The 16,978-nt window shown below is 39.7% G+C and overlaps 2 protein-coding genes across 2 annotated transcripts; both read left to right on the forward strand.

The window, feature by feature from the left end:
- The first annotated feature begins 8,659 nt into the window (after positions 1-8,659).
- selenoe (selenoprotein e) lies at positions 8,660-11,064 on the forward strand. The gene is made up of 4 exons (XM_034118495.1): positions 8,660-8,802; positions 9,504-9,580; positions 9,845-9,923; positions 10,739-11,064. Exons 1-4 carry the CDS (start codon positions 8,695-8,697, stop codon positions 10,880-10,882), a joined length of 408 nt encoding a protein of 135 aa, XP_033974386.1. The 5' UTR covers positions 8,660-8,694; the 3' UTR covers positions 10,883-11,064.
- Positions 11,065-12,001: 937 nt separating this feature from the next.
- zgc:112294 (transmembrane protein 17A) lies at positions 12,002-14,716 on the forward strand. Its single transcript, XM_034117867.1, has 4 exons — positions 12,002-12,211; positions 12,836-12,942; positions 13,875-13,988; positions 14,399-14,716. Exons 1-4 carry the CDS (start codon positions 12,085-12,087, stop codon positions 14,714-14,716), a joined length of 666 nt encoding a protein of 221 aa, XP_033973758.1. The 5' UTR covers positions 12,002-12,084.
- Positions 14,717-16,978: the final 2,262 nt, after the last annotated feature.

Raw genomic sequence — 16,978 nt, forward strand, 5'->3', positions numbered from 1 at the left:
CTGCCCATCCTCAACTCACAGATGGAGGAGATTCTCAGCTGAGCATACCAACACATGGTCTCTGGCTCTTCATCCTTGACATGCTGTGGGAAAGTCACAGCTTGGAAATCAGCATTGCGTGTCACCACTGCACAGCATTTCAGGATAAACTGTGTTGATAGAGCATGTGTATACGACATACGTGTGTGGTGGATTTCTGTGCCTGCTGCTTTTAAATGGATGTAAAAGGGGGAGGCCTGTGTATGATTATGGAGCTTGGCCTCTTCATATCCCCTGTGTAGTTAGCTAAGAGTCATATTTTGTTCATTTTATTGAGTTGGTATTGAAGGTTGACGTGTGAAACATAAATTCGCTCTTGCGCTGCAGTACAAAGGAGCGACTGTACAGGATAACTTAAAGCTTGGTCAAAAAGTCACGGTTAGGAGTGTGGGAAGGGGGGGTTCGATGACATGTTCTGCTGCCAGTCTAAACATGACTTGGAGCTGGGGCGCCCTCAGTTTCCCAGGTCCATCGAAACAGCAAGGCTTTAAAACTCAGGCCCTATGAGTCAGCCAAAAGCCCTGTGTTTCCATGGCAACGGGAACAGATTGGAACCACATCTGGTAGCCATTTCAGTCCCTGCAAGGAGAGGAAGAAAGAAATGTATGAGTGAGGGGGAAAAAGACAAATATTTTCTGCAATGCAAAGCAGAAAGAAAGTGGAGTCGAGTTACACTTGAAAGGGGTTCCTGTTAAGCCCCGAGCCTGTTTTCCAGGTCTCAGGCTCGAAAATGACATTCCCAGAACAAATGACCATAACTTCACTTCTAAAAGGGGTAAATTAATAATCTTTTTTCTCAAAGCAATGATAAACCTGTTAGTTGGATGTAGAAGAGTCAGAATCAATATAGATTTTTTTTATTTTAAAGTAAATTCAGATTGAACATAGTAAAAAAATTTAAATTCTTTTGTCCGTCCAAAAGAAAAACATTACTTATACTGTAGTGAAAACCACCCTTGAATGATGGGATAGTAGACTAAAAGCTTTAGGAATCCAAAATATAATAAGTACCCTGTATCAAGATTGATGCTAAACAAATGAAATTTGACCTTTTTAGAGAGATTTAGCAACAAAAAAACACTTCTGGGGTCATTTGGGTGGATTTGACCTATCTCTGGCCCCCCTTGGTCGATTTTGATGATTGACATATCTTTTTAACCGTTAGAGCCAATGGAATCGAGTGGAAGTTCCACATAAACACACAGGTTACCAAATAAGGAGTGAGAGTGACGCGTAACCAAAACATTTTTTTGTTAATTTTTTCAAAGTGACAGACACATTGGATTAACCTATGGATTAACCTTCAGCCGCGTTTTTCTCGTTTTAATGTCATTAAACACAACTTTTGATCAGAATAACAGCAAAAGGTGAGCATATCTCAGTTTTTTGCTACCTACGTTGTGTGTTGTCTGGTTTTGCTTCCCCTGTCGCGAGTTCTGATCGTTCAGTGATGATACTTATATTTATAGAATCTGTGGAATCTCAGCTTGCTAGAAAAGCTTGTTTGTGCAGATCCGATAAGTATATCGATCGATGTATACCTAGAGTTCTAAGTGCATTAGAATGTTTTCGCTCAGGGCTCATTTAGACGCTTCTTGTGAGACTTGTGTTTTGTTTCGGTAAAAATGGTTCATATAGTCAGTTAGCTTAGTTTCTTCCCGTTAAGTGAGTATGACACATTCATAGTTTATTAGCCGGTGGGGGGCTATGGGGCTTAACAGGTAGGCGTTCAGTGCAGAGTAGCCTCTATTAGCATGCATGGCTAGATATTCTCAAGAAAGGCAAGTCTCTCGAGTCATGTGGTTTAAGAAATATTTTACTGTTCGAATACCTTATGTGTTCCCAAAACCTTAGGCTGAAATGCTTGTGTGTTTTGTTAACTTTCCTTATTTATTGAAAAACCTCAGTGCAACAGAGATTCTGAGGTTTTGACAACAATTCAAAAGTAGCTTTTGTTTTCGTGTTCAAACCACCAAATGGTTCACTCTCTGACAGATGTGTTTCTGTTGCAGCACAATATCCTAAAAGGCAGTCATATATCCCCAACTCATTCATTGCATCAGACACGACCAGAGGAGATTTAGAACTGCTGTTTTCGTCTCTCATCCCTGTCGACGCGCTGTCTGCGAGAAACAGTGTCTAATTGCAGTCCCCCTCACACGTTAAACGTTGTTTCTCAGCTCTGTGGAAATGCAGTAACTATGAAATGACATTTACTGGAAATGGAGCTGGTGCTTTTCTTAAGCCAAAACCACGGAGAACTGAGGTCAACCAAAATGGGGAGGAGAGACAGCACAAGCATAAAATGTGTGTTTATAGATTTCCAGTGACATCCACTCACTTCGCGATTTAAGACTTCCCTTATAATAGACCCCAAGCTCCCTTGCAGTGGCATGGAGGAGAAATAAAAAGGCGGCTCTTAATCACAAATTAAGAGCAATCACAAATTAAGAGCAACCACACAACAAGCCGACCTCTCAAATAGATGCTCGGATAAAGTTGATGAAAGACAGAGTCTCAGTGCTCGAAGTCAATGTATGAGGCTGAAAACTGCTATTTACTTTAATTCCACCCACTTTTCTTTATGCGTGACATGCATGTCAAACTACTTTGAGCTGGACCCATGTATCATTATCCCAGCAGTGTTAGGACATAGAGCTTCACATAAACACAGTTTTCATCTTGAAAAGTTCGGTAAATGTGTAAAATACAAATGAAAATGCATGGCCAGGAATGTAATCAAGCCACATTTGCTCTCTCTCTATCCAGATGGAGATTTTTCTTCCTCTTTTTCCCACTTTTTCTTTCACATGGAGGGGTGTGTAAAAAGTTGTCTGTGGCTTCAAATTGCCCTGGATTTTTTCTGCACTTTGTCAGCATAATTCTATGGAATGAGCATATTAGTGGAGAAGATTTGGATCGTTAATAGAAAGCAGATTAGTCAGATGCTCTCTCTTTCTTTCTTTTTCTTTCTTTCTATTAAACCCCTGGCTCTTTCTCCTGTTTTCCCCTGTAGCCTTTTTTACTCCTCTCTCATTCACTCCCTCCTCCATCTTTTATTCCCTCACACACCCATCCATCCGCTATCTGTGCAGTAAAGTGGGACTTCAGACTTCATAATGTGGCTTGAGGTTTCAGCTTTCACATAATTCCACAGGCTGATCCAAATTTTTTTTTTCTTTTTCGTTTTTCCTCTCTGCTTCTCACTCACTCCAACCTGGAGCGAGGGAGCGACACTGAGAGGGAGAAAGCTGCTGCCTTCTTCCAGCTATTGGTACGGAAAATGATCACAAGACCGAATGTGTCTGCCCAAACCCAAGGAAAATAATCAGATGGCTTATGTTTTAATGCACTGAACCCCAACTGTCCCGAAAATCAGTCCTGTCTGCGACCGACCAACTGTAGCTTACAACAGCTTTGTTGTTTGAGACCCAAACTTTCACTCAAATATTTTTGCCAAAACCACTCATAAAAACACATGCCGTTGCAGAGTAACTCGCCTGCAGCCTGCAGCAACTTTTCAATGTTCTTAAAACCGCATAGGATTTGCTTTATCATGTCTTAGTGACTCAGAGGACTGCTCAGGACAACCTTTACACAATCTTCTATGATAACAGCCTGAAAAAACGAGTTCCCTTTACATGTATTTTGGTGCCAGGATGTATTTTACTGTATGAGGTTGCAGTGCACTGGCATGTGAAGTGTGAGCTGTATATTTACCGTCACCCTGGCTGTGTGCTGGTGTGTACCCGACCCTCACAGCCCCGTTCTACTTCACAGGACAACACTGGAGCCATTATGGGGAGCCATGTGTTTCTGATTACCCACACACAGATTAGAGGGAGGGGAGCAGCGGTTGCTGTGTCTGCTTGCCCCCCGGCTCCTATAATGTGGCCAGCAAATGGACATCCATCAGTGCAAATCCCTCCGCCACCCTCGCCCCATTCCCACTTATACTCCAATCCTTCTCTATACACTTCCACATTCAGTTCCCACAATTCAAATTCTGTTTTTGCAATTCATGTGCAGATTTTTTTCTCAGCTCTGACACTTTTATTTACTTCAATAAATAAACCATTGGAAATCTGCACTCCATTGTTCTTCTTCTTCTCTGCCTTATCCTCTTCCCAAATTGAAATATGCAAACACATGTTGGTGAAATTATTTTTAATTTGACACGAATATTGTGTCAAAAGCACCAAGCTGTCATCGCTGTATTCTTAAAGGTGAGCCTTTGTTGCCAAATATTGTTGTGGCTCTGCTGTGTGACCTACAGTACAGAAGACAAGTATTGCGTTTGTTGTAGCTTCAGCAATGTGATACTTATTTGACCTCAGCCGGGAAATTCTCTTTTGATTAGCCCCCCTCTCAGAGGTCAGAGATCAGGGTCCGAACACCGTCACAGCGAGTGTGAGGAATCAATTATTTACAGGACCTTTCAGCAGTGTGACTACGTGTTAGAAAAGTGCCTGCAACCAGATTGTTAGACTGAGGGGACGCCAGCATTCAACAGGCCACACAAGTGCACAAGCAGTCTTCACATCATTCCTCTTTTTTCCTTTCATCATTTTTAAATACTACACACCGAAGAGCGAAATTACATAACACCCAATATCCTTAATTTGACAGAATTCAGGCACTGTTACCACTTATTTGAGGTCTTTTTGCATTTTCTGTCAATAATGTTTGAGTGTATGCAGGTTTTTTTTTACTGGTCTTTTTTTTAAGGAAGTGGTCATTACCATTGTTGGTGGTACCACCTTTCTAACAAGCCAGATGGTGCTTAGAACAACAATGTAAAATAATTTCCTGCAGAACCACCTGTGTATGCAAAGCACATCAAAATGCTTTCTTCATTAAAAGTAGAAGGAAAAACTGAGCCACTAACATTTTTTAATCAGCAGAAAGCACTTTATCACTTATTTTGGGTGATTTTTGGTATGCTAAGTTGGGGCCAACTGTTGGACTGTGCTTTGAAATCACTATTAGTTTATTTCTTGTTTAGGGTTGGTTGAAAAGTTTGATTACACCCTTAAAACTGCTACGTTTCAAACATAACATCAAGTTACTTGAAAGACAGTGCATACCGATGCTAAAGGGGGTCTTGTGTGTCGGTATCAAGATGCTAATGACCACTGCCCAAGCATTGGTATTTGTCACCCTGGGAGTGAGACCAGGCTGAACTATTTCTGTACTGTAGGAACAGTAATATCACAATGTAAAAAGAGGGTCATTTCTTAAGGTGCTTATGCAGCCTCCCTGTGTGGGGCAAAATTGGAGACACTTATTTTAGGTTAACAGCTAATTCATACTTAGGGCGTTGTTGTTTCCTCCATGAGCTGTTAACTAGCTTACGTTAGTGTTAGGATATAGACATTTCACCCAATTACCCCTTTTTGTATTACTTTGTCAACTGCCAATATTATTGTAATTTAAACTATTCGTTATCACTTTGTTAAGATCACAATCACAATCTAGACAGCAACAACATGACAATCAAATGATAAACAAAACATCTTTCTATTTATATGTTGCATTATAGGAGAGGAAAACATGGAACACACAGGAAGTTTGGAGTTTTCTTAACCAGATGCCATGTTGTTTTATGTATTGAGCTGGATAAACTTAGTTTCACAGTGGAGGAAATACAGTTTTGTGCCTCGAGCCTGAACCTCATGAGGTTATGTCCACTTACTGTACAATACACAGTGCAGCACACTGGCATTGTATTGAATGAAGCCCTCCACATGGCCCTCACTCCTTTCAACACTGCCTCTCGTCTTTATAAGCAGACTGGAGCGCAGCAGGCAGACAGGCAGCAGGCTTCCCCCCAAGATGCCCCGAGGGCTCCAGACAGATAAGCACACACACACCCACACACACCCACACACACCCACACACACACACACACACTCACACACACACACACACACACACACACACACACACACACACACACACACACACACACACACACACACACACACACACACACACACACACACACACACACACACACACCACACACACACACACACACACACACACACACTGTGTTTGTGTTTATGCACAAAGTTAGATTTTGTATTCATCTCCCTTGGTCATCCTTAGGAATACATGTCCCCTCTAAAGCACAGAGAAATAAGACTTCAGAGCCAAATGTTTCTCTCTAAAGACCCTAAGCAGACACACAAATTGTCCCACTGGCTGGAAGGCAGCATCCGGTGCTTTGGAGAAACAGGAAGTGTGTGCGCCTATATAACAAGCTCTCCGAGGGAGGCAGGATTACAGTGAGGTGTTTAAGCGTTTGATCTTTTGCCAGCTGCAAGTGTTGCAATTTGCAAAACTCCTACTGGAAAAAGTTGCTCATTACGGATTTTGTAAACGTCTTCATCGTCCATGAGTCTCTTTCTTTAAATCTCTGGTTGTAAATGGCTGCGTTTTCCCCTTTGTCAGCACATTAATAATAACAACATCCCCTAGCTGGCATGCGCCTCATGATGTAAGCTGAAACATGCTGAATGTGAACATATGGTATGCATCCACACTTATAGACTGAGGAGTCACCCCACCCCCACTGCTCATTGTGTTACCTACCCTCTCTCATCAACTTTCTTTCTCTGCATCGACTCTTTTAGTGACTTCAGACATTGAGGGAAACAAGAGTGGAACGTTCAAACACAAAGATATAAACTCCAGAAAGAGAAGTGTACAGGCCCATAGATTTACGATGGCTGCCGAGGGGAGGAGACCTTGTTAAAATAGGGACTGTTTTACAGCCATTTGACACATAATCTCAAACAGTACATGCAGAGGAGGCTGTAAACTGCAGAGCTCTGTGTCTGGAAAAGATAGAAACAGAGAGATGGTTTTGCTTCAGCATTCCAGGCAAGAATGGTTTATTTTTGTTGGAAACATAATTGTCTGTGGCTAGGATTTGGAAGTACATTTTACCCGCCAAACTGCCGTAAAGTCTACATGAGGGTGCTGCTGCCCTCTTGTGCTGACCTGATACACATGATTTGCTTTTTATTTACAACATAGAAGTCCTCTCATTTCACTAATTTCCCCTCCTCGACTCCTCGACTCCTCGGTCCTCCGGTAGTGACCCGGAAATGGATTTCAGCGCGCCATGTTGAAGGACATGTCATTTCTCTAAACGCCTGCTGCTTCCACTCCTCTCTCCTCGGTTCCCCTCCTCGACTCCTCCGCTCGCATCTCCTGTGGGCGGGACTAAGACACGAGGATAGGAGTCGAGGAGGGGAGTCGAGGAGGGGAAATTAGAGAATTGAGAAGCCTTCATAGAGTAGTTTTGAGGGAGATAGAAGTTTCCTATTCTAGGGTGTTGAAACAGTGCAAATGGGCAGTGTTTTTCTGAGTTTTGATTTCATACACCAATACTTAATGGGATTGAACATTTCTTCTCATGCAACTACAACTCATTGCACTGGTGGGTGGCCAGTTTCATAGTGGCTGATGTTTTACTTCAGGTTCTGCATTATGCAACAGAAAAACTTGTCATAAAATAAACATTTTGGAAAATAACCTGAACAATGCAGGGCAGGCAGAGAATATTATTCAAAAAATGTTAAGTTAAAAGAATAGTTGAGATATGCTGTTTTGCTGCTTTTTTGGACAGCGTTAAGGGCCTGGCAAAAAAAACTAATGTTGTTTTCATTGCTCTGTATGAATTAAACAAACATATTAGTTGGATTTACAGCTATATGCAAATTAATTGTAACTGAGCCTGCCAAGATTCTTTCCCCTGTTCCCCATTTTTATGTAGGTTAATGGCCATAATAGTAGAGAGAGTATCTTCTTATTTACATTTTGTATGGAAAAAGCATAATTTTCGTGTAAGATTGAAACGTCTAGGCTACAAAACAAAATATAATTATAAAATGTTTTAATATGACTTATATTGGTAGTTTCTCATACTTTGTTTCAATAAGATGATATTTATTGTTTTACATTTGTGAATATTACATGTTCCTAAATTATACATGTAACATGGTAATTTCACCTTTGGTATCATTTGGGATTTTGGCATCACCACCAGTCAAAAAAAACAAATACCTCGGGATCAATATACTTTTCAATTTTGTTCGGAAGTTAAGAAAAGTTTCTTAAATAACATATTTTCAATTAAAGTGACAAATGAGAACAAGTGATTTATTTCCTTAAGGACACCTGTACAAATCCATCTCGGCTTCCCAGCAGCTATGAGAGTGTGGCTGGCGCTTATTGGCCATCAACCACCTGCAAGTGAACTGAATGGGAAAAAATGATAAGAGCGCAGATGTTCTGAGGTGTCTGTGGACTCCCAGTAACATCTGATGTGGAAAAAACTATCAACTTTAAAGCCGGGGGGCCTCCGTAGGTCTTTGGACATTTCCAAAACATCTTAACAAATTAAACTGCAGCAAAATAGCATTATGGCTTACCAGTGGCCCACCATTTGGATCATTTAATGTTTCTGATAGAAAACCAACATTAAACATTAAGAAATATCTAACACATGAGGGCACTGCTCCCCTACAGGAATGTGCTATGGTCTTGTCCACCCTGATAACTGTCCAAGTGGATTACAGGGTTAGTTATTGTTGGTAATAACTTAGGCAAAAGCACCTAAGGACACTTATTTGTCATTAAAGAATGTGGGCCTTCTTAGTGATCACGCTTGTCCTGGCTGTCAGGGCATCAGACACTAACAACAACACAGAGGTCGAAGAACAGCTTGATATAGCCAGAGGTAAACTGCTGGTGAGTACATATAGAAATCCTTCCTGGGCTATATCCAAAAAACCTTCATGCTGATATCTTGCCATGTCTATGTTCAGAATGTTGTGATATTGGTGCAAGGATGAGAAGGTCTGACAGTAAATAAAGACATAGAAAGAAGACAGAGGTCACAATAAATAAGCAATATGTTCTATAAATTAAGTTATGTGTGATCATTTAAAAAACTGGATGGTTGGGATATGTAAAAACATCTAAGGAGGAGATATTTGGTTCCAAGTTTGAGAAAATCTCCAAGATATGTATTGTTGAATTCAATGGATTTGGCAAGAAACTTCATCATTCAGTGTAACCCTAACCCTAACCCTAACCCTAACTTCCCTAGTTGACTAGTTACATGTTCAGTTTTCTGGAGGTATGTTAAAGTATGCAAATAAGGTTTCTAATCTACAGACACAAATACACAATGTGAAGTAGAATAAACACTTAATTGAGTATTTTGGATGTTTTTTTTCCATTATCGGAAATAAGACTTATAATTGGAGCAATCAACGACATCTTAAAATTGAGCAGCACATTTAAAAAGGGAAAAGCCATGTGCTATCATGTCGGTATGCATTCTGCTGAGATACATATATATCTCTGGCACCTTTGATCAAAGAACGAAGCGTGCACAATGCTTTATGTCATGCTGCTTTAACATCTGTCTGTGTTCGTCCCTGCAGGCTCCCAGTGTGGTCGGATGAGGCATAAAGAAAATGCCCGAGCTCCATCATTTTCTTCTGGAGCGCTGGGCTTTATAGTATCCTTATTCTTTTCAGTTCCTCAAGGCTGTGTGTTCAGACGTGACCTTTTAAAAGAAAAACACCACAGATGTTCTCATGACCTCCTTTATGAACAAAACCATGTTTTTAGCAAGTTGCAAAGTCCAGTGCCAGCTTTCCAAAACTCTTCCAAGTTAAAATCATGTTGAGTAAGCCCAAAAATAGCAAAACAGATGGATGCTTTTTATTCTTCCCAACACTGCCGACCTGTTGTTTCCCTTGATCCCTTCTTTCCTGTGTAGCCACAACTTGGAATACGATTCATCGGAGGAGAAGAATCCCCATCTGATATTCTATAACCAAAAAGACGAGGTTGTAAAGGTGAGATGTGAGTTCAGGGATCTTTTACACATCCGTCGTTTGATGCGGCTTATCCCGGGAGCTCCAGGATGTCAGGACAGATTCATGCAGGGAAGTTTAAAGACTCAGATCGTCTGTCAGATACCAAGTCACACAGACCCAATGTGTTTGAAAATGCAAGACAGAGTTACACAAAAAAACAGATGGCAAGAAAGTGGAAGAGTAACAAAAAGTGTTTGTCAAATGAACAGTTGACTGAAACAGTATAGGTGGTGAGTTGCTGACTTGAATTTTAGCATTTTTATGCCCTGAAATTACAACTTTGTAATGTTTCCTAGTGTTCTTTTCTTTTTTCAGTTAAGAAAAGCCACTAAATCTGCATTCAGGCCAGCATTAGACAATAGCAGTTATATATAGCCTTATCCTTATCATGCACAAAAATAACCCACTGCTGTGATTTAAAAGTAAACTGTGGATATGCTTGCTTTAGCTCTCACACATTATTTTCCTCCAATTATGTAGGAGTTTTTCTTGTGTCACATTCATATTCTAATGTTCATTGTTCCATTTTAGTTTCATATTGTGGGCGCCCTCTGAGACTGTAATTTGACTTTATATGAAGATTTATTTCAGACACTAAATTGTTGAAAAATGTAAATGAAAATAAATGTGCAGGAGAGACCTCTATATCAACAGTATGAAGGAATCAATTATTTGAATATGAACATATTATGTCTGCTAACACATCCTTCTCTGCATGCATCTCATTAACACTCTATTACTACTTTTAAACCTTTCACCATGTGTCCAAATGTGTTTTCTTCCCGACACGTCAGACTGTTCCTGTGAAGGAAATGAAGGCAGAGGAGATCAGCAGCCTGTTGGACTCACTAGGTTTCTACAAGAGGACCCAGAAAGGGGAAGAGGTGCCAGAGGAGTTCCAGCAGTTCCCCCTGCGCCCCCCCAAGGACGAGCTGTGATGACACCTTGTGGCAAAATGCTGCCACTGCACCCGGGTCACATTAATGACGAGTGGGGCCCCAAGGCTAAAACGATAAACCAGGCACCATTCCGAGGACCTGCTGGCCCGGTGCGGTGTGCAGCGTGTTAGTCATCGCTGTGTTACTCAGTTTATATGCCTTAAATACAAATAAATTAAAAAGATGGACTGGCTTGAGTCATTGATTGTGCCCGAGGTCCCTGTTAGGCTACTAGTCACCTGGAAAGCTATACCCTTGTGCGTCACTAGGGAAATGTTTTTCTCTTTCCAGTTTAATGTTTTTTAAATTATTTTGGCTGTGTTATTGCATAACTTCAACTCCTATAAAAAGTATATTATACATTGTTTAACTAAAATACAGACACCCAGATCCTTAAGGACAAAAGTGTCCCCATTTAAACTAATTTAAAATAAGAAAAATTATCCCGCAGCCAGCATTAAAATAAAGCTTCTCAATATCTGGCTTTTAATCAGGAGCCCTGGCTTCACATTTTAGTTTTTTTCTTCTAAATGTATACATTTTTCCATGTTTCCACTATGGGGGTAACGCATTCTCTAATGCTGCACACATAATACAAATGCATCTTAATTAATGTTTTACCATTATTCCAAACAAGAAAATCCTATCATATATTATACAGAAATGTATACATTTTGTATCTGTTTTTTCAGTAAGAAAACAGTAGAATTTTGCAAGCACACTCATATTTAAAGGGTTGCATATCTGAAAATGGATCTATGAATGAATAAAAGTGTTAGGTATGATCAATTCGTATAGTAGCTAGAACGGATGCACAATTAAGGAAGATTTCCTTTTTTCTATGAATGTACACTGTTCTGTAATTCAATTCAGTCCATATTTGACTTCGTAAAGCTTCAACAAATGTTGAATACTCTAATTTGATAAACAACTTTACTGTGCATCATAAACGGCCACTTACTAACAAAGTGCCATGCTGCTGTCTCAGCCTAATCCTCAACCCGCCTCCCCCGCTATAATCTGATTAGCAGTGGAGTCTGCCAGCATGCATTTTGTGTGTCCATTTGTATTTGTGCCTTCATCCATTTGTGTACTGTGTGTGATTTAATACAACAGGGATTGGCACTGCAACACAAACACAGTTTTGGACCGTTTTGCCTCCTGATTTCTTGGCTCTGTCATGGTTCCCAGCTCTACCCACAATGCCTGTGTTTTACTCACCTGTTCCCGAGACCCCGCAGATGGGTCTGGCCTACATGGGAGGCTCTGTGTTCACTAACAACAGGACAGCAGACAGCGACTTCTCCAGGGAGCAGGAGGACGCTTCGGGTGGGTTACTGCTTCTATCAACTGTTACCAAATAGTGTACTGCTGTGCAATATACTATATCCTTTTAGAATACATTACATCACATTATAGTGATGCAATATGTGGAAAATATGGAAATATGTGTTTTTGAAATAAAATCTAATATCATGTTTCTGTGAGGGATAGACACAACATTGTGAACACTACTCACAAAGAAATAGCTTTAGTTGGCTTAGCACTAAAAAGAGTAAAAACCTGTTTTTCACCAATACTGATGTTTTGACCGCTTGTTTTAAATCTAGTCCAAGATTAGATACATAAGATTTTGTGTTCACTTTTTAAATGATGGTCCTCTAGTTTTGAATGTGCTGTATTGGACTTTTTGGTTTCTTATGTCATTTAAAAAAGTCACAAACCCTTTACTGACCTGATCTACAGCTGACACAGGCTGCCTATACTGGCATTAAACCCCTGGTCACGCTTTTCACTTTAAACATAGTTTTGTCCTTCTGTACACCTACATTGGCTGACCCCTGGAATCTAAACTGTGGAAGATAATATGCAACGGTGCAATTAATATAAAACAAATTGTGGATGTAATGAAATATATTGCTTATTTATATCCTGTTGTTATTCTTCACGCAGTGGTCAACGAGCTGGTCTCTCACCTCCCCCTGCAGATGCTGCTGTACTTCAATCTGTTTTATTTCCCCTGTTGGTGGTTTTCTGCTGTGTTCATGTTGGAAGTAAAGGTAAGTTGGGTGGTTGGGAAGCAATACTAATTATAACACTACTTTTTGATAACACATTTAAAGGGGAGTCATTCAATCAACTCAATCTGTAACAATTAGATTTTTCACAATTTATCCTTAGATACATTGTTTCCTTGTAGATTTCCTCCGTCCTCTGACTAAAACTGAAACCAGTAATTGAAAAAAAATTGTAAGAAGGATTTCTAGAGAGCTCATTATTAAATATGGCTGCAATTAGTCAAAGTGACATTATTATATGTTGGCTTTTTGATTTTAATTATAGATATCTGTTGTTGAGTTTGAATGGAAGTCAATGGTAAACATTTACTAATTACAATTAACAGATATCTACAATAAAAGTTTTCACAAGTAGTAATGAAGTATTGGAAGGAAAATCATTTAAGATATATCTAATTAAAATAGCTTCTAGTCAATTATTTATATGTTTACTTTGTATTCTAACTAGAAGAAAAGCAATTGTGGATAACTTCAATAGCTATTATTGCTACTGATTAAATAATGAAAGGGCTCTCCATAAACTCGCTCATTGTACAGATTTGATGTCATGTTGCATCACTAGTGCCATATAGAGAAACATAGTAAACTCAAGCTTTTTTCTGATTACTGAGACAATTCCTGCACCTAAAGACACGTATCCATGCAAAAGCATAACTCAAGCAAACAAAAACAATAACATATACTGTACTGGGGATGCTTTTAAATGTAGCAGAAGTTGTTTTAAATTGAAACCATTTATTATATCCGCCGTCTAAAATTGGAAAACTTTGAAGGTGAAAGCAACTACACATTCGGTATAAGTGTTTTATGGGATTGTTTGCCAGCCGAATAGTGCTTTGTTTGAAGTCCTTGAACTGCAAGTAAAAAAGGTGTTTTCACATCTTCCTGACATTGCAGCACTGCTTTATTTCCAGTTCTATTATCTTCCCGGGTACTACCAGGCTCTTCTCATAACTGGGGTGATCCTCCTCACAGTCGTTGAAGTGGTCCGACTTTATCTGGGCTACATTGGCAACCTTAAAGAAAAGGTAATTCAAAGCAACTTCCTCTCTGTATTACAACGCACTCTTTTATCATAGACCTGTCTCCTGAATACCACATTCGGAGGAAGTGGCTTCTTAAGTATTCTCCCCGCGTGTGTAAACAATCAGCTCTCAGCTACCACTGTCTATTAGGTTTGTGAGTGTGTGTGTGTGTGTGTGTGTGTGTGTGTGTGTGTGTGTGTGTGTGTGTGTGTGTGTGTGTGTGTGTGTGTGTGTGTGTGTGTGTGTGTGTGTGTGTGTGTGTGTGTGTGTGTGTGTGTGTGTGTGTGTGTGTGTGTGTGTGTGTGGTCTCATGTGGTTGCAACTGAAGCATTTGATGCCTGACTGCTCCATCTCTGCATCGCCTCCATCCACCAACACAGATCCTATCTCTCCTCCTCCCTCCCTGTCATCAGGTGCCAGAGCTGGCAGCCTTCTGGATTCTGTCTTTTATGTTCCAGCTGCCAGTGCTGCTGTTCTTCCTCACCGATGAAGGAATTATCATCCTGCCTCTGGAGAGAGCTGTCCACTCCCTCTACCTCCTCTTCCTCCTCGCCCAGATCCTGGCCTCCTTCCTGGCGCTCCGTACCATGACCCGAAAGCTCACTCTGCTCTTCTATCTGCGACAGATTGGAAAGGTGGAGAGCTTCAACCATGAGAGGATGAGCCCCATCGGGCCGTCCTACCACCGCAGTGTGCTGCCCATCTCACCCACACGTGATATGTACCACTAAAGTAAAACTAGCATTTCAATTAATCTTAAAAAACGTTTTAAGATGTTTTGAATTTGGGATGTAGGTCATTCTAATTTACAGTGTTGTAACTGTATACTACTTACTAACTGCTATACAATTACTGAATGCACTTCTACCTCTCTCCAACTGTCAAAGATTGAGTCTGTTATTGGCCATTGTGAACAGTACCGTTGTGTGATTTGTTGAAAAAACACCCATTACAGTGTGATTTTATCTACATTATAATTTGTAAGTTTGTATGAAATAAAAAGCACATGGTGTAGGCCTACCAACAATATTCACGTAACAAACGTGTCTTCTTATTTTTTCTCCTCTCATCTTTGTAAGCCACTGAGAATTGAAACATTTTTGGCACAAAGTGTTTTATGACAAGTTTAGCATGAACAATTTTTTGGTCTGTCTTTTGTGTAAACAGTTTTGTTTCAGCCGATAGTATACTTCGGAAGCCATAATCTGACAAACCAAAGAGTGGACCAGAAAATATCCAGGTATTTGCCCCCCTATGTGTTGAATCCAGAATGAAGTTGGAATTAAACCAATATCAAACAATGCACACCCCTTACAGCTATCCACATATTTTGTAAATACATTGTTTCAATCTCTACGATTTGTGAAAGCATGGCATTCTGGTCTGCTGTTAGCTCAGATGTGTATAAGTGCTATGTCTTTCCGTCTGACATCTGATTCCGGTTTAAAATGCAGCTCTAGATAAAGCTTGTGCAATTTGAGTTAAAAACAGTCCTCACATTTTCTGTTGAAGTTTTAAAAGGATACAAAAAAAATGTTTTCCCCACTTGAAATGTCAAAACCATGTCAGTGTCATGGAGTGATATACCAAATATGGTAACACACTATATTAAGGTACACAAATTAACCATCAACTAGTTGTTAATTAATATGCATATTAGCAGTATATTGGCTCTTTATTAGTCATTATAAAACACTTATTAAGGCCTTATTCTACATGACCATATTCTACAATACCTAATTTTAAGTTATTTAGACTTAATTAACACTTATAGTTTCATGTCTTGTTGCATAAGAATAGATAATATTTGTTAAGTGTTACTATGGGAGAATTACTATTCTTGTGGTACTACTGCCTTATTAGGCCCATATTGAGCAGCGCATATTAAGACCAAAACTCATGTACAACAACTTCCTTACTTGCAATAAATAAGCACTAATTAGAGGGTTATTGACAGGGGTGCACATAACTTGTTTGCCCTGGTTCTCAAAGGAGCACCTGGAGATGTTGCTTGATTTTATTCCTTAAAATGAAATAAACCGGACCTTTTGAGGGGTACTTGACAAGCAGACCCTTCACGCGATAGCAAGGGGTAGAGCGAGGGATTTTTTCAAATTATCCGGTGCTCCTTTTTTGGCATGCGGAAAAACTCTCAACTAATGGCTTATTACTTGTCATGTAGAATAAGGCATTAATAAGTGTTTTATAATGACTACTAAAGAGCCAATATACTGCTAATATGCATGATAATTAACAACTAGTTGATGGGTAATTTGTGTACCTTAATATAAAGTGTTACCAAAAATATACCAATATATATCATCAAACAACAAAATGGCAGGAGCTGCTCCTATCGAACAGTGGTTTCATTTTTCTCTCTTCTTTAATGATGATGGAGACTGGAGTGTTGGTAAACACTGTTTTTTTACCAAGGTAAATACAAATAAGTTTCTACCTACAGTATTAGACAAGATTAGTTTTTCCCAAGGTACAGTATGTATGCAACATGTTCTTTACAAAATGAGCTCTTCCATTTTGTCATCCCCACATTTTCTTAACATTACAGTTTCATAACTGGGGTGCTAAAATCACATAGTCATAAGGCTTATAAAATGAATGTTTTAACCTGACTGCAGCAGAATTGTGTTAAATATTTACGTCCACACAGTGGCAGTCAGCGACCAAAAAAAGGGATGGGGAGCATCTGACAGTGCTGCAAAGTCCAATGAGAACAGATTATCATGCTACACGTGTCCTGATCAGGAACCCTCTGGCAGGAGAATAAAGGTTATGCCTGTCCACACTAGAATATGATGAAGTATTATTTGAAAATCTATAACTCCGAGCAGTGTCAACATGGAATTCATGTTTTGTTCTCTACACCTCTTTTCCTTTGTTTGAACATGTAGCCACTACAGATGTCACACTTATTTTCACAAGAAGCTTACAGCCAGTATCTGGTGCTCTATTATTAATTTGCTGGTGAGAAATGA

This window comes from Trematomus bernacchii, unplaced genomic scaffold, assembly GCF_902827165.1.
Source record: "Trematomus bernacchii unplaced genomic scaffold, fTreBer1.1, whole genome shotgun sequence".
Taxonomy (NCBI): domain Eukaryota; kingdom Metazoa; phylum Chordata; class Actinopteri; order Perciformes; family Nototheniidae; genus Trematomus; species Trematomus bernacchii.